The sequence below is a fragment of the Musa acuminata genome, chromosome BXJ3-7 (genome assembly GCF_036884655.1).
Source record: "Musa acuminata AAA Group cultivar baxijiao chromosome BXJ3-7, Cavendish_Baxijiao_AAA, whole genome shotgun sequence".
Lineage (NCBI taxonomy): Eukaryota > Viridiplantae > Streptophyta > Magnoliopsida > Zingiberales > Musaceae > Musa > Musa acuminata.
In genome coordinates, this window is record NC_088355.1 from 29,865,331 (window position 1) to 29,889,212 (window position 23,882).

The window sequence follows — 23,882 nt, forward strand, 5'->3', positions numbered from 1 at the left end:
AATTCTTCCTACTTTAATCAAAATTATCTCTCCATTATCGAAGCTAGCCCTGTGTCACTCAAAACGCATATTAGATCACAAACTTATCAATTGATTTCATCATCAAAATATAAGATTCAACAATTGGGAGGCCCATTCAAGTGACCCATAATTGGGTCAGGCGATGGCACTGCCAAATTGGCGATAGAACCGCCTATGAGCTGAAAAAGTGAAATACACGATCTCCCAAGTTGTCTAGAGGTAGTACTACCTAGATTGGACGATGGTACCACCAGCACTTAATGTTGGCAAGCGGTAGTACCGCTAGAGCCCAATCTCCCAGGCTTTGCCAGGCAGTAGTACCGCCCAACATAGGAGATGGTACCGTCATACCCGAAAGACCTAGAAAGTTAAATTTTTGGCTTCATTTTTGAAGTCATTTGAGGCCTATAAATACTCCACTTATCCTTGCTTGGTAGACACAAGAAAGAGTGAACTAAAATGCTAGTGAATCAAAGTTGTAATCTTGAAAAGCGGTAAGAGTTCCCCTCTTCTTCAAAAGTTTAAAATTATATCTAAGGGAGGTACGAGACTTATATAGGTTTTCTCCTAAACCTGTGAAAAGGAGAAAGAGTTGTAACAAGAGTAGTTAGTCTTCGTCCATTGAAAGAAGATCGTTAGTGGAAACCGATGGTGACAAAGGATGAATCACAAGTGGACATAGGTCAAGCACACTTTCAATATTGGTTTTCATCAAATTAAATCCCTCCCCCCCTCCCCCCATTTACTTACATGAATTTACTTACATAACATAATAACTTTGGGTATAATAATTTACTTACATAACATTTTGGGTGGACCTCATAATTAAAATATCAACATCAAGAAATCGTCTAAATGCTATCAGGAAGCTTTAAATTGCAACCATATAGACCTTTGTAACAGATTTTCTAATTTAGATAATTTATCTGATTTTTTTTAATTTAAACAGTCTATGATTTTTTTTTTTTTTATTTGTAACAATATATGATCTGTTATTGATTTATTTTTGTTATTGTTAAGGATTCTTCAACTTCTTAATAGTTCTTTCGTCTATTTTCTTTGATTTTTCTCATTCTCACTAAAAAATAACAGTTTTCTTACAACATTTTTTCCCTGATAAATTTGGTTATAATAATTTCAGATTCAATGCTTGTCTCAATGTTTAGGATTTAAATACCAGTTAGTTTTTTAAAAACTCTTTTAAGTGAGAAGCCCATTTTATCATGTATAAATAACTATTAAATGATTAAAAAATAAGCATAATAATTTACTTACATGACATTTTTTTCCTTTGGGATTAAATGCTAAGAGTGTATCTAGTGTATGAGGCTCCTATCAATATGGGGGGTATCTAGTGTATGAGACTCCTTGTCAATAGGGGGTTTGAGATTCAATGCTCAAACGAATAAAAGATTGAAAGAGAAGGGAAAGGAAGGAGGAGGAAGGAAGAAGCAACACCACTCAAAAGAAAGAAATCAAAGAAGAAGAAGAAAAATGACAAAAAGAAAGGTGAGAAAGAGAAGAAAAACATGAAGTTGAACTGTACATTGCATGTGTAGCTCAGAGTCACAACAATTATCATACACTATACAGATCTCCTCAACCATACTAAATCAGTTGTAAATCGACACAACATTGAACCCTTATTGAAAAGATGGTTTAAAAGTCATTATATTGAGCAAAAAAATTGTAACTATGGATAAAAGGATAAAATTATTGAAGCAGGGCCTCTGAGAATTTGTTAAACTTAAGATGTTTTGCAGAAAAACAAAACAAAATTAATAACTTTTTCTAAAATTCACCCTATATATATATATATATATATATATATATATATATATATATATATATATATATATATGACAAGTTTTAAGATACCAACTCTGTATATTACAAGTTATCAGATACCTACTCTCTACAAGCCATTATTCAAATGACAGTACTCTGAACCATTAAAATTTGAGTGTAGCAGCAACTGCTGACAAGGCATCATAGGAGTTTACTGTACTGGTTTCACAAGCTAGTGGAGTGTGCACAAGAGAACCAGTCATTGTGTTCAGTAAACATAAAACACTTTCTTTTTCTTTTCTTGGGTATTTGTTGGGGCTAAAACTCCTGTAACTCTCAACTAATTTCAAAAGCATATCCTTCAAACTCAAAAGGTTATTAATGTGCTCCTGAAAATGTATCTCTACTACATTAATGCAAGTATCCAAATCCAACTAAATAACCTCTCTGTCCCTTCCAGTCATTTGGATTGTCATTTTCTTGGCATTGAATAAGGCCATGTGGGCAAATAACATCACATCATCATCTTTATCCTCTCTAATCTCAACCATTGATCCATTCTCCTCACCTCTATAAATACAAAGCACCATTTTCTCCATCCAAACCCCTCCTCTCTCTCTCTCTCTCTCTCTCTCTCTCTTGCATTCTACTCTTGTTTACATCTTGTCATTCTGATCTTCCCACTGTGGGGATTCAATGGCCAGCTATGAGAAATCCAGTGTGGTCAGTATCTCTTCCACTTCCTTGCTAACTCTTTCCACTTTCCTGAGTTCCTGGTGATAGAAGGCAGTGGATAAGCTTAGGATGGTCAGACTTAACAAAGTAAAATTGGTGCTGCAGGAAAAAGAGAAGAGAGTAGCAGAGAATGGTGACATGAAGACTAGAAGTGCATCGTTTAACAAAGAGATGAATGAAGGGAAAGATGAGCAATATGAGTACACACTTGATGGATCAGTGGACATCAGAGGTAGGCCAGCAGCCAAAGGCAAGACTGGAGGGTGGGTGGGTGGAGTTCTTGTGCTAGGTACTCAATATTTTTTTGTTATGCACAATGAGATTTTACTGGCCAGAGTGTTTGTTTCAATCATCAGCTGACAACCTTCAAATCCTTTTGATCATTTTGATTGAAGAGATGATAAGAGCAAGCTCTGCTGATTTGGTGCTTTTCCACCTTTGGATCCACCCACACATATACACAATAAAGAAACAAAGGCATCAGTTTTCTTGAATTGGACCCTCTCATATCCAGGTTGTGGAAAAAGCCCTTTATTATCCTATTTTCTATACAACAGCAAAAAACATGGTGAGAATTATTATTTTTCCATAATAAATTGGGTAGTAACACAAGAATGACACATAAAGAAAAGTCAAGCCATTCTGAACCAACTTTATTTACATTGTCTCAAAATCTTGGCAGCCTATGTTGTGCCTCTGATTCTTTAGAAACCATTACCAGACACATAATTTGATTGAAGTTATGACAATCAGGTGCAATAGTCTTTGATCAAAGTTAACGATTGATTACCTCATGCTTTCTAAGAGTTTCTTGACACAAGTTTTTTTTTTTTTCTTTTCTTCTTCTTGTTTTTGGATCTCGCTGAAGCTGAACATCAACAGTCAGTTACTAATTATAAGTCAAACAGAACAAGAAAACAGTAACTGGCAAGTAGAAAACAGAACGAGAGCAAATCTTCATTTAATTGACACTTTGGTTTTTATTTTGGTTCCCTTTTCGAATTCTGACCATTCATGTCACCAAGAAACAACCTTCTCATTGTATCAAGACTTGTTCTAATAGATCACAGAAAAGAAAAAAAAAAAAAAAAAAGAGGAGAGAATTCCAAGTATGCGCGCAAAGATATTTATGCTGCCACTAATGATGCTTTGTTGGTGATCTCAAGATCAAAATCAAAAGCAGATGTTGGCTATTTTGATGTTATAAGCACAAGAAATATCCAGTAAAGATCACCTGATCGTTGAGTGGGTCTCTTTAGATGTAGATGCACACTCCTGCCAGGCACTGCTGCTTATCAGGTGTTTGTAGCTGTCTATTTTACCGGCTTCTTTCACCAAACAGGCAGACAGATGTAAGAAGACCTCTCTTGTAGGCTTGCGTGTGGTAGATTCTTTCTCTAGGATCCTGAGCTTGAGCTTTACTTGTCGACTTGGCAAACTGGAAGGATCAACATCACATCAGAGTGGGGGGTCACTGCCATTGTCACAATCTGCAACTGCATCTTGCATCAACCCCCCACAAGGATTTTGGAATTTGCCTCTGGAATCTGAACAGCACCACATGTGGGTGTGTGAATTCTGACCCGGAAAAGACATCTTGTCCTAAACTTTTTGTTCAGCTGATGCAAATAGATCACGGTGGCAACTTCATCACTTTTTTATTTTCAGAAAAGAAAAAGGTAGTCAGAGCATGCATGCCTAAACTCATGCTTGGATGGTGTGCACATGTGTGATTCATCAGTAAGCTAAGCATGTCGATCAAGATAACATAGCAGCATCAGTTCAGTAAAGCTGTGTTGTACGGTCTTGTCTGCCATTTGACATGTGAGCTGATACATACCTCTGTAACCTCGATGCAGTGAACCAAGGATTAGCGACGTTGGCATTCTTCGGGGTTGGCGTGAACTTGGTCTTGTTCCTGACGAGAGTCCTGCAGCAGAACAACGCTGATGCAGCAAACAATGTCAGCAAGTGGACAGGCACTGTGTACATCTTCTCCCTCCTTGGCGCCTTCCTCAGTGACTCCTACTGGGGAAGATACAAGACATGCGCCATCTTCCAAGTCATCTTTGTATTCGTAAGATCCATCTGAAAGCTTGTGAAGACGAGCTACCACCATTGCTAACGGTTTTGTTTCTCTGGGTCAACAGGGCTTGGTGCTGCTCTCTCTATCCACCTACCTGTTTCTGCTGAAGCCCTCGGGATGTGGCGAGGAGCACTTCCTCTGTGGCCCTCACTCGAGCATGGACACTGGGGTGTTCTACCTCTCGATCTACCTCATTGCCCTGGGAAATGGAGGGTACCAGCCGAACATAGCCACCTTTGGGGCAGACCAGTTCGATGCGAAGGACCCTGATGAGTCCCACTCCAAAGTCTCCTTCTTCAGCTACTTCTACCTGGCCCTCAACCTGGGGTCCCTCTTCTCCAACACCTTCTTGAACTACTTCGAGGACAAGGGCATGTGGGCACTGGGGTTCTGGGTCTCGGCTGGCTCTGCCATGGTCGCCCTGCTCCTCTTCCTCTGCGGGACTTCCAGGTACAGGCACTTCAAGCCCATCGGCAACCCCCTCTCCAGGGTGTGTCAGGTCGTCGTCGCCGCATCGAGGAAGTGGAGGATGAAGATGCCAACAAATGGTGGCGATTACTTGTACGAGGCGGAGGAGATGCAGGTCTCAGCCGCTCATGGGAGCAGAAGGATACTTCACACTGAAGGTTTCAGGTAGGTTCCGGAAACCGAATCCTTCACGTTCTCGGCTTGCATGCATTCGGCCCAGCTTGAGGTGATCTGCTGCCGTAGGTTCTTGGATCGAGCTGCGGTCATCGATCCGGAGAATGACTTCACGATCCAACAAGGCACGTCCGGCTGCTCCCGCGACCCATGGCGCCTCTGCCCCATCACACAAGTGGAGGAGCTGAAATGCGTGCTCCGGCTAATCCCCATATGGCTGACGACCATCCTCTACTCCGTCGTCTTCACGCAGATGGCCTCCCTATTCGTGGAGCAGGGCGCAGCCATGGACGGCACGGTAGCCGGCTTCCGTATTCCCCCCGCGAGCATGTCGGCCTTCGACATCGTCAGCGTGGCGGCCTTCATCTTGTTCTACCGCAGGTTCCTCAACCCCCTGGTCTCCCGGCTGAGAAAGGACGCGAGGGGGCTGACCGAGCTGCAGAGGATGGGGGCGGGGCTCATCCTGGCGATCATGGCGATGGCGTCGGCGGGAACCGTGGAAGTGCAGCGACTGAGGAGCGTCTGCAGAGGCTGCGACGACGACAGCTCGCTGAGCATCCTGTGGCAGATCCCTCAGTACGCGCTGATAGGAGCCTCGGAGGTGTTCATGTACGTGGGTCAGTTGGAGTTCTTCAACGGCCAAGCGCCGCACGGGCTGAAGAGCTTCGGCAGCGCGCTCTGCATGACTTCCATCTCGCTGGGGAACTACGTAAGCAGCCTACTGGTGACGGCAGTGATGGAGATCACGGGGAAGGGCGACCGACCCGGGTGGATTCCGGCCAACCTCAACAGAGGGCATATGGACAGGTTCTACTTTCTCCTGGCGAGCCTCACCGCCGCCGACTTCGCGGTGTTCGTGACCTGCGCAATATGGTACAGGAACACCAAGTTAGAAGACAGCGACGAGGATGAGGATGAGAACTGCAACGTCTAATTACCTATCATTCGATGATGGCGATCAATTTATTCTTTGATTGAGAGCTTGAGCAGTGGGTTACAGTAATTCAATGGAATAAGCTGTTCACAGTGAATGAATGGGGTGCACTAACAGTCATGCTGGCCATGTAACCCTCTTAAGCAATTAGTGACGTCATTAGTACTCGGCTCTCGTTACAATTTGACCTGCCCAAATCCTTCGTTGCTGATGAGAGCGTTGATGGGGTTGCTGAATTATTTCAAGAATGTTTAGATTATTGTACACAGATGAATGAACCAAATAGACAATCAGGATGCTAATTCTGATGCTCAAAGTGCGTAGTTTGGTGTAGCAAAAAATCTGGCAAATGAACGGCATGCCCAACTTGAGGCATCTCTGCTACGTATCGGTGTATTATTATGGTAATCGATACAACACTCAGGTTTACAGCGAGCGACAGCCACCCTGAGTTGGGCATCTGCTTCTGCAACCTGCACTCATCCAACCAAGCGAACCAAAAACAAATGGTGTTAGCTCATCCATCTGTAAGAAACTAAATGCAGAGTGTAATAACTATTAATGATGACGAGGTTAATTCTTAGTGTAACCCAAGTAATCATAAAATGCTTCCTTCATCGAACAATGTGATCTGCTGCTTCATGTACCACCGAAAAATCAAACAAACACAGTGGATAACATCATGGAAATGTCATACACCCTTGGCAGTATAAGTAAGTAATTGGAAGTTTTCTTGACATAAAAAACCAAGCTTCTACCTCTATGATTCAAATATCAAGCTCCATCTTCCAGACAAACAAAATTAAAAGAGAAAGATGGGAAAAAGGAAGACAAGGACAGCTTTTGTCAATTTGGAAAGTCTTAGGGTAATGTCGGCAAGATAGGCTAGCAACAAGCACATTGTGCTCACAAAATAAGGATATTATGCTCCTGAACAACAACTCTATAAGATAGTGTGTGATACTGTCACTATGTTTTGACTTGTAAAGGATTTAGGCCTTTTCAGAACAGCTTCATTAATTATTATAATCCCAATGTCAAACACATACTGCCCAGACTCACCACTGAGGTACTCAAACTTAAACTCAACAGATACATTCTTCTAACAGTAGTTTTATAAAATATTTAAGGCCACCAAAACTACATAGTGGTGTTTGCAAATCATCTTTGAGGGTAAGGGTGTACAAATGAACTATCCAAGAGTCTGTACCAGATTGAACTGATGCAGTTAATTATGGTATGAAAAATGGAAAAAAAAAAAAACAAAACAAAACAAAACAAAGTTTCAATTCCATTCAGTTTGTTCTGTAGAGAACTGTCCCAACTAAACCAAATCTAGTAATATAAAAACAATACACCATATGTAAACATATGTAGCCATAATGAATCTCATTCTCATCAATATTGTATACAAAATTGGTTGTGTTTTGATATTTAAAGAGAACATACAAATGTTTGATCATTGCTATAGTTCAGTTCAGCTTGACAACCTGCAAATCAAACAAGTTCTATGTTCAAAAGTTTCCTAAGAGCTGAACCTAAGCTAATCATGTGCACCCCACTTCAAGGTCTGTTTTCAATCATTATTTCTGGTATATTCCGTATTTATGCAGTGTTCCATGCACATTCAGATGCCACCTAACCTGATTAATCCCATGACCAATAGTTAGGTTTGGGGTTCAACTATCCAGAGTTTTCAGCTTTGGGCGGATCACAGATTGGTTGGTCCGCTTTGGAAACTGAATTAAAAATTAACCAAATAAAACATTTGTGTGTTGAACTTTGAATACTATGATTTGGCTGCATAACCTGCAAATCGAACAAGTTCTAAGTTCAATTTTTTCCTTAGAACTGAACATAACCTAACAATTTGCATCCCACTTAAAGGTCTGTTTTGAAACATTCATTCTGCTATATTCCATATCTATGCAGATGTCCATAGATATCAGATGCTACCAAGCTAATTAATCTCATAACCAACAATAAGGTCTAAGTTCCAACTATCCAGATCACTTAATCTACTCTCACAGCTATAGCAAAGTTGTTAAGCTTTGACGGATCACAGGTAAGCTTGTCCCACTTTGAACTTACTTGCAAACCTCAGCAATAACAACAAAGCCTATTACAGCAGCTGTAGTTTGGTATCAACTACTATCTATTAGAAAGATGCAAGCACAATTGAACCACTTTGAGGAAATTCAACTATCTCTGCAGTGAATGTGAGTTGACAGTGGTGAAATTCTGACATGTGCTTCCATTTGCTGCATTTCAATATGCCCATTATAATTTGAAGGGAAATGGAGAATATACTTCCTCTCTCTCTCTTAATTTCCCTTAAATTAGAGGGTGTCAGTGCAGCACTTGTTTTTCCTATATTCCCAAAGATATACAACTTAAAAGTCTTATTTCCACATAATTCAATGTTTGAACTGTTTTCCCAGTTGACACCATTCTGATGTCACTAGCAGCCATGGGGATTCCTATAACATATTGGCGTTCTTCATTTGCTAACTAGGAATTTCGCAGTTCGGCCAGGTTCATTCGGTTTTCAGTGGCGAAAGAAGTTTTGTAGGAAGAATCACTACAGTCTGAACCGTTTTCCAAGAAGTTTAATTAGATTAGATGTTAAAAAAACTATTTATTTTTGCAATTAGCTTAAGAATTCAATTACCTTACAAAAAAAGCTTCCTCATTAGCTACAGGCTATGCCAAAATAATGATATTATGGTTCTCGGTGTCATAAACTAACAATACAAATTTCAAAGGCACTAAGAGCTCTTCAATTGTTTAACCAAGAACTAAAATAAAGACGAAGATAATTGACTGATAGCAACAAAAGAAGTAAAGGACTTGGTTAAAGGCAGCCAAGAGGAAATATCTTTTGCATTAATAGTTAAAGCCACATTTAAGGTAGCTTGATGTCACATGCCTACCCCAGAGATACTTTGATATATATGTCTATACTTGTAAAACGAACTATTTATTTACTCTTAATTACGTGTTAGTTCAGTATATAAATAATTGTCAAACACAGCTGATTTTAGAGGTAAAGAACACCAATCTGATATGCAAAAAACTCAATCATCAAGATTCAACTTTGGCTACAAGTACTAATCCTTTATTCAGTTATTGTGAATTAAATTTCATATGGAACTGCTCATTGAGTAAAAAAAAAAAACAAATAACTAAACCAATATCAAAAGCTAGAAAAAACAATAATTATATAGTTATGGTGACTAAAAGATCAAAATACCAAAGAACACGAAAGTATGATATTTTGTTGAACTTACCTGCTTCAGTTAAGTAACAAGGATGATGACGGACCAGCAATGAGTTGTAAGCAACACAAAGTTTGCATATCATCCACTGAGCCATATTCACTAACTAGGAGGTGTTGTTATATATCCTCATTGTGTACCAATTCGGGTGAAACCCGTTCTGATGCATTGCCTCCATCCATCTTTCAGCCTCCTTTCTTTTACCTTGTTTGCAAAAACCATGGACTATAATGTCGAAAGTCCACCGATTTGGCTTGAAACCTTTCTTAGGTATCCTATGAAACAAATCACATGCATAATCCATCCTCCCTGCCATGCTCATGCCTCGCAACAACATATTGTATGTATAAATATCAACTGGAAAGAATCTCTCAATCAATTCGTCCAACTTATCAACACCATCTTTCATTCTTATTCCGCCTGAAAAACCAGCGATAAGATGGCCTAGCATAGATCCTTCAGATACTTGAGTTTCCCCACTCAAAGCTACTGCATTGGACTTCTCTCTTGTTTGAGCCCAGGCGCGTAGGAGGTCCTGACTCTTCAAAGTGTGCAACAGCAGCACATTACACAAAAATGCAGAAACTGGACGGCCAGTTTGCTTGAAATCCTCAATAACCTTAACCACAATATCGTAATCCTTGTTAGAAGATAATTCAAGTACAAGATCCTCGTAACACTGAAGACTTGGGATAAACCCCTTCTCCCTTGCCTCCTTCCAGAACACCACAGCTTGCTCTGGTTTCCCAGCTTCACAAAGACCAGTTATAAATACATTGTACAGCTTGGTTTTGGGCTCCTGCTTCTCACACAGATAGCGGAAGAAGTTAAGAGCATCACCTATCTGTTTACTCTTCAGATAGCTCTTAAGAATTAGGATATTATTATCAACAGTGGGTTCCAATCCTGCAGTCTGCATCCTATTGTACACTTCCCTTGCCACTTCAGGCCTTTTGGAATGTGCTGCCCCATCCATGAAGTAATTGTAGCATGTCTTTTTGTCTAATTCATGACGCTCCAGTTGCTCGTTCAGTAGGTGAAAAACCTCATCAAACTTGCCCATCTCACACAGAGAGCAAATGAGGGACCTGTAAAGGCTCCGACTTGGAATGTGACCAAGCTTTTGCATCTCAATAATCAGCCGAGGAAGCACATCTACCTGCCGCAACAATATAAATGCACAAATTAAGTTTACGTATGTGGACTTGTACCGTCCCAACAAACTGGCAATGTCTCCACTAACTATATGGGGCACCAGGCAAGCCTCTTCTAATTCTCCAGCCTTGCACAGTGCTGAGATGTACCTAGCAAAAACAACAGGTAGTGGCTTTTCTTCCCTCTGAAGAGCACCATCAAGCAGCTTCCGCATCTTATCAAGCCTTCCCTCCCGGCATAGGAAGTTAGAAAGAATGTTAAATGTTTGCTTCCTAGGAAAGTAGCCCTGTTGCATGGACTCCTCCAAAATCAAGCAGACATCATCCACATTACCCTCACGGCACAGGGCATTAATCAGCTGGTCATAGACCTGCAAACTTGGGTTGATGCCAAGCTCCCTTCTAGAATTATACAAGAACAAAGCGACATCCACCATTCCAGACTTGCAGAAGAAACAGAGAGCTGCGTTCATTGTTATGTGGTCAGGAGAGATCCCCTCTTCCATCATTTCTACAAGCACATTATAGACGTCCTCAAGACGATTCTCCTTCAGAAGTCGGAAGATGAGCTTTCCGTAATGGAAGCTCTCAGGAATGTAGTCTTCCGATGCCTTCTTGCGCAACAAGAACTCCAATGCTGCATCGAGCTTCCCGGCACCTACAAGGTTGCCTACCCAAACGCCATATGCCTCAGTGGAGCCAAACTCATCAACAATCCGACTTGCAGCCTCAAACTGTCCTTTCTGGCAAAAGGCATGGGCGAGGGTGCCCACCATGCGTCCAGCAACGGTGCGGCAGTCAGCTGTAGGAGAGGCAGCGAGCTCTCGGAGATAAGCCTCAGCGTCCTGAAGCCGTCCCTGGCGGCAGAGGCTCTTAAGACGGATGCAGGCGGTGACGGGGCCAGCAAGGCCCCGGTCGGAGATCTGGCAGAAAACGGTTTCAGCAAAGTCAAAGTTGGAGGCCTCAACAAGGGAATTGACGAGGACGTGGTACGAGAACGAGTCAAGGTCGAGGCCCTGGAACCGCATCCGTGCGAATAGCTGGAGGGCCAGTTCGGGCTTCCCCGCGACGGCATACCCAACGACGAGGGTCTCATGAAAGCGTGGGTGGGGACCGGCAGTCGCTCCTCCGACGGGAAGGAACGGGTGACGATGGATGTCAGGCGAGGAGGAGGAGAAGAGGCGGAGCCAGTCGATGACGACGGAGGCGAGGTGGGCACGCGAGAGGTGGCGGAAGACGGCATGGTAGGCGGCTCGGGAATGGCGGTAGGAATGTTGACGGCCGCACCAGTCGAAGAAGCGGAGGCGGAGGAGGAGGAGAGACGTACCAGAGGCGGAGGTGGCTGAGGGGTGGGGACGGTGGCGCAGGACGCCGACGACAAGGGACTCGGAGAGGGGGAGGCGAAGCGCGGTGAGAGCGGCGTCGAGGGAGGCGTCGTCGGGGGAGGAGGCAAGGGCGGTGTAGATCTGGTCGAAGGGTGAGAGCGGGTCGGGGCCCAGGCGGAACCACTCGCCAACAGCAGCGGCGATCTCCGACAAGCTGGTGCTCGCATCAGCCCTTCCGGGGTTCACCGGATCGAACAAGGGCAGAAAGGGGAGAGAGGATTGGGTGGAAGAGGCGGAGACGGTGGAGAAGGGGAGAAGAGGAACGGATCGAAGCGAGGACCGGAGAGGATACGAGGAGGAAGGCTTTAGGAGAAGGAGGCGGAGGCGGCGAAGGAGCATATTATGATCCGGAAGGGAAGGCGAGCATCTGAGGTTGGGAGCGGTGGAGGCTTCAAAGACTGTCGTGTCGTGGCCGCGACGCCCGGCACTCGTTCGACCTTTTGCCCCGCTCGCTTTCTCGTTCTCACTTGCCGCCGCCGATGGAGTGTAATCGCGCTAAATTTGGTCTTTGGGGCTGCTCGTGGCTTGAGTTCGAGGTGACGTAATCGTTAGCGTGCTTTGTTTCATGTGCTGTCTACCCTCCACCTGGCACCCCGCTCGACTGAGTTAACCCTGATAAATGTCGCGGGTTGTGTGGCCTCTCATGATAGCCGCGAGAAAAACGCACCGTAAAATCTAGATTCGACAATCGCAGTAACAGCCAACTCCTAATTTCCTCAGTACCCGACACATAAAATTAAAATAGAAGATCAATTTTCAATCGTTGATTACTGTTATCCAAATAGATACAACAGAAAATAAATAATCATAAATTTTAAAATTTATTAATTAACTAAATAAAATGATAAAATTTCTCATATATATAATATTTTTAACACATACATAATTTGAAATATTTAACTAAAACCCAAATATAATTTAAAATATTCATCTAGTTCCATCCAATATAACTTAATATGTAAAAAATTATTATACACAAAATATCCATAAAGCGTCGGCTATATCTATACTTGCATGGGATTACACATGCTTATTTTTCGACATAATCACTATATATATATATATATATGGTTTATAATTTTGAATTATACCGTCCGTATCGATCCACTCGTGAATTGGTACACGAATCATCTATTAACGGACTATCCACTTTATTAGATGATATAAGATTATTTCGAGTGATAACAGTTAAAATTTTCAACGTTACTTGACTACGATGAAGCTAAGAGAGAAATATCAAAGAAGGAAGAAGAAGAAGAAGGCATTTGAAGAAGAAAGAGAATCAGGAGAACCTTGGTGCGAAATTGTTTCCATGCCATTTCTTGATTTTGATCCGTCGTCATCCTCTCTCACCAATCTTAATCCAAGATGTAACAACGAGGAGAATCATAAAGAAGAGGATATGGAGGCGTAGAGATTAGGGGAGGTGATGACTAGAGCAACAAAAGAGACAATCTCCTTCATTATCTCATTTGCGACTCTACGACCTATTTCTTCGTTGAAGGCCAGAGACGTCTATGGCCTTCGACATCTTCGTCGCTTTCTACAAGGAGAAGAGGAGAAGGCGATGTCGCCTAGGCTGCATACATCTTTTTTCCTTAAATATTTTTTTTTATTTTTTATTTATATATATTGATTTTTTTTATATTTTATATAAATATAAATATATATATATAATATATATATAAATAAAAATAAAAATAAATTATATATATATTTTTTTACCATTGTATAGGGTAATTTTATTTTAAAAAACCTCTCGTTTTCTTTTTTTTCCCCATGATGCCCATGTTTCCATTTTTTTCCAAAATAGCTCCCCTATTTTTCATAATTCCAAAACTCCCCTTCCCTCCCGTCGTCGCCTCCACCTCGCCGACGGCGCCCGTCGCCTTCGCTCAACTGTCGTGCCTGCTCGTCGCCTCTGCCCCTGCTCCTCCGCCCATCGCGCGCGAGGTCCGCCCTTCCTCGTCGTGCCCCTCACCTCCGCGTGTGCCCTTCCCCGTAGGGACGGAGGCGTAGGCAGCAGGCTGCCTTGCCCTCGGCGGCGGAGGCAGAGGTAGGGACGGAGGCGAGGCATCGGGTGAAGGCGTATGCATAGATGGCGGAGGCCCGAGGCAGGAGGGGTAGCACCAGTCCCGGTCGAAGACGCCGCCATTGGCCGGGGCGTCGAAGGGGCTATCGACGACGACAGTGAGGCTCCTCCGGGACGGGAGAGCGACAGTGGTAGTGCACTGAACGGTGACGGTCGTGGCTCCTCTGGAGGCCACGCCCTATCCGCCGCTGCCCCGCAGGTGGGTCCCCCCCTTCCTTCGCTGCCTATGTCTCCGCCTCCACCACCCCTTTATCCGTACGCCTCCTCCACTGCCTTCGCATATTGCCTACGCCTCCGCCGCCTGCTGCTCCTCGTGCCTCCTTCGTTGACAGCAAGGGAGGGGGCGCCGGAGGTGTAGGCAGCGGGTTGCCTTGCTGTCAGTCACAGCAAAAGGGGCAGTGGTCGCCTCTCGCTCGGGCGGATGTGAGGAGCGCGATGGGGAAGGGCAGGTCTCACGCGCGACGGACAGGCGGCGCCGATTGGGCGAAGTCGACTGGGTGGAGGTGCCGGGCTAATTATAAATTAACCACTTGTAGTTAGATATTTTTAATTAATTATAATTTACTTAATAGATCTATATTTATATTGAATCCTTATTATAAATTATTTAATTTTATTTATTCTAATATCATCAATTTCACATAATATTTTTAAAAAATAATTTAAAAATAATTTTGATATTTTAATTATAATTTTTCTTAATAATTTTAATGTTTTATTTATCCTAATATCCCCCTGTGGCGGATGACGACGTCGCCAGGGCAGCGGGTTGAAAATAATTATGCAGTGAGAAGAGAAAATTATTTTCGAGATTAGAGAAAAGAAGGGCGTTATCAGAAAAAAAAAAAGGAAGGAAGGAAATCGCTCTTTTTTTAATGAAACATAGCTTTTCGAATCAAAAATAAAAAGAAAAACTCTGCTTCACATTACCGCTTAATCTACGACGAACCGCACGACGCGGTGAGCTCTCTCACATTTGTGACAAACCGAGGTGGACTCGTACCTTGAACGGTAACAGACAACGTCTAACATGCGCTCGTACGCCTGCTGCTTAAACGTACGCCATCGTGGAACTCGAAAACCCGTTTTCTGTGGTTCGGGGAACAATCGGGTATTAGGGAAATTAGGGTTTCCGGAGTACCTCTCTCCTTGCGAATCCTGCAGCGGAATCCGGACTACCTCTTGAATTCTCTGAAGGAGGTGGCGCTATCACCGTTTCTCTTCTCAGTAATAATCTCTTTGTATGACTAAAAATCTTCTTTTTGTGCAGTGAGGATAGAAGGAGGAAGAGCGAATTTGGAAGAGATGGAAAAAGACAGCGATAGAATTTGGTGCTTCGTGCTCCCGGTTCTGGTTGCCATCTTCGTGATCCGCGTGCTGTACGTATTATACTGGACCGGAAAGCCAGTTGGATCTTCAAAAACGCATAGTCTGAGGACGCTCATCGTTCTCGGCTCAGGTGTTTCGAAACATACCAAAAACTCGTTTGTCTGTCTATCGTATGATTTGATGGTTTAAGAGGCTTTCCTATGGATTTTTGTAGTTAGAATGGATATCTACTATTTTGCATTTGCGTGGAGCGTGGTGGTATGTTGTTGAATAGGAAAATATAAAACTCTGAGGCAGGGATTTAGACTAAGAAATTTGTTTAAAAATTCATTTTGCTTGCTTAAATTTGCTGTCTTTTTTAATATAAAAAATCATATATAATAAATACCACATTGCATTTTACTCTTTGGTGCTCATGAAATTAGTGGTGCACCATTTTGTATTGATTAATATGGTTAATCTTGTAATTAGGTGTTCAGGTGTAATTTGCAATGTCTTCTGAGATCTCGTGCTTCTTATGAACATATATTATTCTTTCCATTCTATGTTTGCCTGAGAGATTAGTCAATTTGGAACTTCCTTTATCCAGGGGGCCATACAGCTGAAATGCTTAGCATCATGAATGTGCTCCAGAATGATATATACACTCCAAGATTCTACGTTGCAGCTGCAACTGATAATATGAGCCTTAAAAAAGCTCGGGTTTTGGAGGAGTCCTTGATGCAGCAGGGGGAGGTACATACTGTATCACATACTATTACTAACTTGAAAAGTTTCGAATTTCAGTTGCCACAGTACATTAACATTTTTCCCCAAATGGAAGCTTTCTATACTTTGTCTTGATGACTTACATATTTTTGAAGTGTTTTTTGACACACATATGAGAAGACTGCTGCTTAATCTACAGTTGCTACACTACAGAATCCTTCTGGTCTAAAATTTATTATTTACCTTGTGCTTATGTCAATTATGTATGACTTGAAGCTTGAAGTATTTCTTAATTCCTGTTCATGGTTTTTGATATTTCTAATACAATGTTGTTTTTCTTATCCATCTTCTGTTTTTATCTGTAAAAGATTATTATGCTTAAATTTGCTGCAACTAGTTCCTTATAGTTCATTGCCTGCAAGTTGATTGGTGATTCATCCTTATAGCAGTCCAATAAAGACTTCAGTTCAATGGAGATAGAACATGTTTTCCACTTAAATCTCTTAAGCAGTCTTCATAGAGAATCTTCCAAACTTGTTTGCTTGTAGTCTTATGATTCCAACAACTGTGGAATTTGTTCTATCCTTTTGTAGGATTTGCGCTGTACATGGACTTAAAAAATTGATCACTAAATATCCATCTTTCGGTCAATGTTGGCTCAGGCTTAAATCAATCAATGATCCCATCTTCTACACCCGTGGACTTGAAAACAGTCACCGTCTGTGTAGTGTTTTCCTACGCAAAGATATCCATAATTATTACTGTCGATGTCTGATACGATTTCTCATGGGTGATGATAATCCAAAAAAACGAATGAACTTGTTAATTGGTGTTGCAGAACAGTGGAAGAAAGATGATAGAAGCTGCTCAGTTCGTGCAGATTTATCGAAGCCGTGAAGTGGGACAGTCATACATAACCTCTGTCGGAACAACTTTGATTGCAATGGCTCATGCACTGTGGCTAACTTTAAAAATCAGGCCCCAAGTGGTATTGTTATTATTTAACCCTCGCTTGTTCTCTAAACTATTGCGATTGTATTTACAGTTGCATAAAATTTTCATGTTGTTTATCATGGTTATCCAGATCATTTGTAATGGTCCTGGGACGTGCATACCTCTGTGTGCTTCTGCATTCCTTTTCAAGGTTCGTATTACGCAAGCCACCTTTTAACAATTGTGTGCTGACTATTTTTCCTCTGGAATATAATTTTTTGACAATCTGTGTCTTAAAAGCTTTGTGTCGTAAGGCCATTTTGGTTTGTGTTGCATTTATCTCATGTTGATCCTTATTTGAAAATTATTCTTTGGATGAGATCTTTCTTTTCTTTAGGTCAGAGCTCATGGAAACTATAAGCTTATCTCAAATGCAAATCTTTAATTTATCACTGGATGAAACTTAATATGATCTGCTGCAGTTACTAGGCCTAGGTTGGTCACACATCTTTTATGTGGAGAGCATCGCACGAGTGAGGAAGCTATCTTTAAGTGGCTTGTTGCTTTATAAGCTACTTCTTGCTGACCAGTTCTATGTGCAATGGCCCCAGTTGCAAAAGAAGTTCCCTAGGGCTCACTATGTTGGTTGTCTGATGTAATTCTCTGATGCTGCCATTATTGGTACTCTTTTCTCTACCTCGGAGTGTTTTGACTTCTCTGGCACCTTTGTTTACCCCTCAGGTATAAACATTATTTATTTATTTATTTTATCTACAGTGGCAAGCATGTTCTTGTGCGTTGGTTGCACAACTGGAGGATCTGGACGAGATCTGCATTTGTTTCTTCAACTTACGAGCGGTATGTTGGACAATGATAGCTCTTTGGCAGACAAGGTCCAAATTATGATTTAGCCAAAGCTGCTGGGTTTGGGAATTTATGATTTCGATAGGAATCTTCTCTTTATTTTTTTCCCTTGTTCTATATGGAGATCTACGACGAAGTTTACCATGAAGATTTTGCTTGTATTAGTTCTCATCAATGATTCTTTGTGTACCATCTTCACTGTGCTCTTTCAGCCCATTTATTCCATATTCCTATCTCGAAACCACTCACCGACGGTTTCACTATGATATTCAAAACTATGATGTGATAGAATTTGAAGTTTTTTTTTTTTTTCATGTTTAATGAATCATCCATGATTACTAAATCATGGTTCACGATGTTGTTGGTGATGTGGCATTTGCTCTCGAGTTTGGGATTCATCTCAACTGCTTTTCAGTTTATATAAGACAATATCTGTAAGAAAGTTATACAAATCATCAGCTCAGCTCTGCTCATTTAGAGAGCTGGGTTGATAAGGATTATGGTCAATAAGCTTTTCAGAACATCGACCCGTAGCAACTTAACTGATGATTCATCTCAACCATTGGTGTGTGGTTGTAGCAAATGGAAATCAAGATGACTACTTCCCAAGTTTCTCTTCTTCCATCTTTAGCTTTCTCTTCTTAACATGAATTGGTTCTACTGCTAGTGCTTCAGTTTTCAAACTTGCAAAAGTGAATTGCCAAGTCGAACGATGTTATATTTGTGTTTTGCAAGTGAACAAAGAGAAAGCCAAGCAGACTGATCATAGTGGAAGGTGATGATGCACTCCTTTGCCTACCACTATATTCTGGAATTTCTTTTCTGCCCTGGTATGTTTTTTTTTTTTTTTAAATCTTTGTTTGTGTCTACTTTTCCTGCATCATTTTCCCTGTTTTATTCCTCCTCTCAAATTATTTCACAATCATGATTACTGTGGTAGGAGTACTAAATCAGCATGTACTACTGACAAGACACAAGTGCTGCCTTGAATATTGTTTTCACAATGTAGAAAACCAGTTTGAAGTTTGAACTACATCTCAAGATTTTGAAATCAGTAAAAGCAAAATCCTTATAGGCATTCTCAGAACATCCTTATTAGAGATGTTCTCTAGACTATGTTGATAAGCTTACACTCATACACTGGTTTCTCATATGGTAGCTGAAGCTCCCATGTAGTAGCCCACACGCTTTAGTCCCTTGCATTGCACGTCAACATACTAGCTGAATGGGTGGGCTGTGCAACAAGGCCGAATTCATTCTGATCCTTCACAAATTACGACCCTCTTTTGGTACAGATTCAGTCCCACCATATATTCTGACGAATAGTCCAAATTGCAGTTTGCTAAAATTCTGAGAAATATCCTAAACCTGAGGCCATAAGGATCGTAGGGTAGTACAAGAAGATGATGCTCTAATTACTCTTAACAGCATTTAGGTCAAGTTGGCAGAATTCTCTCTTTAGCTTTGAGCTGTAAAATGCGGACAAGAAGCATTTATCTTTCTTTAATCCAAATCTACGAAATTCTTCATTGATCGAGTTTCCATCATGCTTTAGTTTCACAGAATATAGTATATATATTTATATATATATATTGTAATCTGTGCCTGAGATATTCTCTCCAGCTTTCCTCACACTACTCTGTTGGGCTATCATTTTAGTATTTGATGGAATACCCTCACGAAACACTCGAGCATCCAATCCTCCGAGCGATGCCAATTCCCAATGCAGAGGAATGGTACAACTCCTTGCTATTTCTTGACCAGCATTCTAACACCCCCCAAGCTTTTGTGATGCTCGTCATTAGGATATAATGCTTATTTCTTTTGTCAGGAGCAAGTTGTCGTGTTGTTTTGATTCCTCCGAAACATCAACCAACATTTTTATCGTTCATCCATGAAATACTTGGATTTTATCACTCCCATAATAATAATAATAATAATAATAATAATAATAATAATAATAATAATAATAATAATAATAATAATAATAATAATAATAATAATAATAATAATAATAATAATAATAATAATAATAATAATAATAGTAATAATAATAATAATAATAATAATAATAATAATAATAATAATAATAATAATAATAATAATAATAATAATAATAATAATAATAATAATAATAATAATAATAATAATAATAATAATAATAATAATAATAATAATAATAATAATAATAATAATAATAATAATAATAATAATAATAATAATAATAATAATAATAATAATAATAATAATAATAATAATAATAATAATAATAATAATAATAATAATAATAATAATAATAATAATAATAATAATAATAATAATAATAATAATAATAATAATAATAATAATAATAATAATAATAATAATAATAATAATAATAATAATAATAATAATAATAATAATAATAATAATAATAATAATAATAATAATAATAATAATAATAATAATAATAATAATAATAATAATAATAATAATAATAATAATAATAATAATAATAATAATAATAATAATAATAATAATAATAATAATAATAATAATAATAATAATAATAATAATAATAATAATAATAATAATAATAATAATAATAATAATAATAATAATAATAATAATAATAATAATAATAATAATAATAATAATAATAATAATAATAATAATAATAATAATAATAATAATAATAATAATAATAATAATAATAATAATAATAATAATAATAATAATAATAATAATAATAATAATAATAATAATAATAATAATAATAATAATAATAATAATAATAATAATAATAATAATAATAATAATAATAATAATAATAATAATAATAATAATAATAATAATAATAATAATAATAATAATAATAATAATAATAATAATAATAATAATAATAATAATAATAATAATAATAATAATAATAATAATAATAATAATAATAATAATAATAATAATAATAATAATAATAATAATAATAATAATAATAATAATAATAATAATAATAATAATAATAATAATAATAATAATAATAATAATAATAATAATAATAATAATAATAATAATAATAATAATAATAATAATAATAATAATAATAATAATAATAATAATAATAATAATAATAATAATAATAATAATAATAATAATAATAATAATAATAATAATAATAATAATAATAATAATAATAATAATAATAATAATAATAATAATAATAATAATAATAATAATAATAATAATAATAATAATAATAATAATAATAATAATAATAATAATAATAATAATAATAATAATAGATAAGGGTAAAAATAGCGATGTGACACACCATGACGTCAGCCGATGTCTCATGCCTCGATCGACGCAACTGCACTCGGTTAACCGAGCCGGAACACTGGTCAAGGCGCATTAACACATAACTCAGGCTTGGTTCTTCATGCCACGCCAACCCCATGTTAGATGTTATCAGCCTGCCTCCCGTAGGCAGCCACATCAGGTAACATCAAACTCATCTATAAATACCCCAGAGTTCTAAACGAACTGGGAGAAGGACGAACTCACACATAACACTTGTATTGAGGCATCTCTTCCTCCAAAACCCTCTCCACATCTCTAACTTGATCGTCGGAGGGGTCGGGCCGAGCTCCCGGCCCGACCTGTGTGCAGGTGCGAGACGGTGTCGCCTCTTCCCAACGCTGCGGCGGAGCTTCCTCCCGACCCGACCTACCAACCCGACCTCCCGACCCGAACCACCGCGCTCGGCCGTCGGGAGACCATGAGGAACGCCGCACGAGATCCCCGACATCCGGACCCCCGAACCGAGCCGCGTCGGCCCCGAGGCCACGGCTTAAAAAGTTGTTTCCCACAACAGATTGGCGCTAGAAGGAGGGCCATCCGAATGTCGAATGAATCAGCGAATCCACTCTGGTGAACCCGCGGCTGTCAGGCCGCCCACGATCACCACCCCGGGGGAACATCCCCCGCATGATGAATCCCGAGACGAACACCCCGCTGCAACGTCAGAACGTTACTGGCGGTTGTTCAATGACCCGAGCTTATCACCTCCCCGACGTCGCAACCGTCGGCTCGTCACCAGTGTCATCCGAGGCCTTTCACGACCTCGCTCGTCAAGTCCGAGCTCTGATGGATATGGTGCAAACCATCATCCCGCTCGTCTCCCAACCAACACCCCCACTTATGACTCAACTGCTACGACAACGAGAGCCGGCCGCCCGGGCCCACGTGACGCCTCCGGAGCCTCCCGCTTCGCCTCAGGTCCGACCGACCCCACTCGGGGATCCAGTGATGGCAGACCTGAGCGGCCCCCCGGAGCCCGAAGTATTATCTCCGGAGTCAATGGACTCCCTGCGAGCCCAGCTACGCTTTCTTAGTCAGCGGCTCGACGAACTAGAGAAGGAGTTTCGCAACTCAGAGGGAGAGCTCGGGATAAACGCATACCGAGGATCTCCGTTCGCACCAAAGATACGAGATCACGCGGTTCCCCCGAACTTCCAACTCCCTTCTTCAGACGCATACGACGGCTCCACTGACCCAACGGACCATGTTGCCGCTTTCCGTGCCCAATTGGCACTGTACGGAACGTCTGACGCTTTAATGTGCAGGGCGTTTCCCACGACCCTGAGGGATCCGACCCGCACATGGTACAGCGGCCTGAAGACCGGAATGATCACTTCCTTCGGCCAACTCGGCAAGGACTTCGAGCTCCACTTCGTAGCCCATGCCCGGCCAAAGCCCTCCGCGGCACTGCTCCTTATACTCAAACAAAGAGAGGACGAGCCCCTCTCACATTTCGTGGACCGCTTTGCCACGCAAATCCAGAGCTTACTGGACACTCACCCCTCTCTGTTAGTGCAGGCATTCATGGTAGGCTTGCGACTTTCCAGATTCTGCTGGTCCCTCATAGAGCGACCCCCCACCACAGTACCAGATATGCTCCAGCGAGCTAACCGGTACATCGCGGCGGAAGCTTGGGTGACCGCAAGGAAGAGGAGTGACTCTGGGCGACGGGCCCCGTAGCAGCGATCAAGCGTTCGCGGTTGCTATCCGGTGTAATCCTCGTGCAAGGAATCTAGCCCCTGCCTCAGTCTCTTCCAAGCGAAGGCTCCATGTTTACCTGACCGCCTCTTGGCTCATGGTTAGCTTCGGCCTAACCCCCTCTTTTTTGCATTCGCACGGCTTGGTCGTAGACGACCCGAGTCCACCTCAGCGCGACCTGCGCGCCTGAGCGGTGCCCCTCGGTCGCAGCCTGCCTACGCCGAGCACCTTGGCCACACATTGCCGAGATCCACCTCGGCGCGGCCTGTCCGCCTGTGTCATGCTACTCGGCCGCATGGTGCCCGAGACCACGTCCGTTCGTCCTGCCCGCCTGCGTCGTGCTACTCGGCTGCATGGCCCTCGCGACCACGCCTGCGCGGTCTGCTCGCCTGCGCGGTCTGCTCGCCTGCGTCGTTCTCCTCGGCAACATGATGCCCGAGACCACACCTACATGGCCTGCCCGTCTGCGTCGTGCTCCTCGCCCCCATCATTCCCGAGATACACCTACGCGGCCAGCCCGCCTGCGTCGTGCTCCTTGGCTCCATGTTCCCGAGACACACCAGTGCTGCCAGCCCGCCTGCGTCGTGCCCCTCGGCTCCATACTCCCCGAGACACGCCTACGCGGCCAGCCTGCCTGCGCCGAGCTCCTCGGCCATATTCACTATCGAGTCCATCTCAAGGCGGCTTGCCCACCTGGGTCACGTCCCTCGATCGCAGCCTGCCTACGCCGAGCTCCTCGGCCATACAATGCCGAGTTCACCTCAGCGCGGTCTGCCCACCTGAGCGGTGTCCCTTGGCCACACCGTCGAGATGCACCTCAACGCGGTCTGCCCACCTGAATCGAGTTCCCCGGCTTTTTGCCATATCCCTCGGCCATAGACGGCAGAGCCCACCTCTAC

At 41.4% G+C, this 23,882-nt stretch overlaps 3 protein-coding genes and 1 long non-coding RNA gene across 6 annotated transcripts; 2 read left to right on the forward strand and 2 right to left on the reverse strand.

The window, feature by feature from the left end:
* Positions 1-2,402: 2,402 nt before the first annotated feature.
* Positions 2,403-6,303, forward strand: LOC135584166 (protein NRT1/ PTR FAMILY 7.2-like). Of its 2 annotated transcripts, none has more exons than XM_065160306.1 (5): positions 2,403-2,532; positions 2,650-2,833; positions 4,404-4,621; positions 4,695-5,263; positions 5,342-6,303. In XM_065160306.1, the coding sequence occupies exons 1-5, from the start codon at positions 2,506-2,508 to the stop codon at positions 6,204-6,206; spliced, it is 1,863 nt and encodes a 620-aa protein (XP_065016378.1). In that variant the 5' UTR covers positions 2,403-2,505; the 3' UTR covers positions 6,207-6,303. The 2 variants fall into 2 exon arrangements, with proteins under 2 accessions (XP_065016378.1, XP_065016379.1); XM_065160307.1 differs by having other exon boundaries at positions 2,650-2,776.
* Positions 3,501-4,525, reverse strand: LOC135643410 (uncharacterized). The gene is made up of 2 exons (XR_010498240.1): positions 4,385-4,525; positions 3,501-4,163 (listed from the first exon to the last, which is right to left on the reverse strand). It is a non-coding gene; the product is annotated as an uncharacterized LOC135643410 (long non-coding RNA).
* A 103-nt stretch (positions 6,304-6,406) lies between the features above and the next one.
* Positions 6,407-12,537, reverse strand: LOC135643409 (pentatricopeptide repeat-containing protein At1g71210, mitochondrial-like). The gene is made up of 2 exons (XM_065160305.1): positions 9,497-12,537; positions 6,407-6,679 (listed from the first exon to the last, which is right to left on the reverse strand). The coding sequence occupies exon 1, from the start codon at positions 12,360-12,362 to the stop codon at positions 9,591-9,593; it is 2,772 nt and encodes a 923-aa protein (XP_065016377.1). The 5' UTR covers positions 12,363-12,537; the 3' UTR covers positions 6,407-6,679; positions 9,497-9,590.
* A 2,623-nt stretch (positions 12,538-15,160) lies between these two features.
* LOC135584168 (uncharacterized) lies at positions 15,161-18,197 on the forward strand. 2 transcript variants are annotated; one of them, XM_065159003.1, is made up of 7 exons: positions 15,161-15,315; positions 15,386-15,574; positions 16,034-16,179; positions 16,991-17,140; positions 17,237-17,296; positions 17,568-17,740; positions 17,863-18,197. In XM_065159003.1, the coding sequence occupies exons 2-7, from the start codon at positions 15,421-15,423 to the stop codon at positions 17,957-17,959; spliced, it is 780 nt and encodes a 259-aa protein (XP_065015075.1). In that variant the 5' UTR covers positions 15,161-15,315; positions 15,386-15,420; the 3' UTR covers positions 17,960-18,197. The 2 variants fall into 2 exon arrangements, with proteins under 2 accessions (XP_065015075.1, XP_065015076.1); XM_065159004.1 differs by having other exon boundaries at positions 15,162-15,315; positions 17,568-17,766.
* The last annotated feature ends 5,685 nt before the right edge of the window (positions 18,198-23,882 follow it).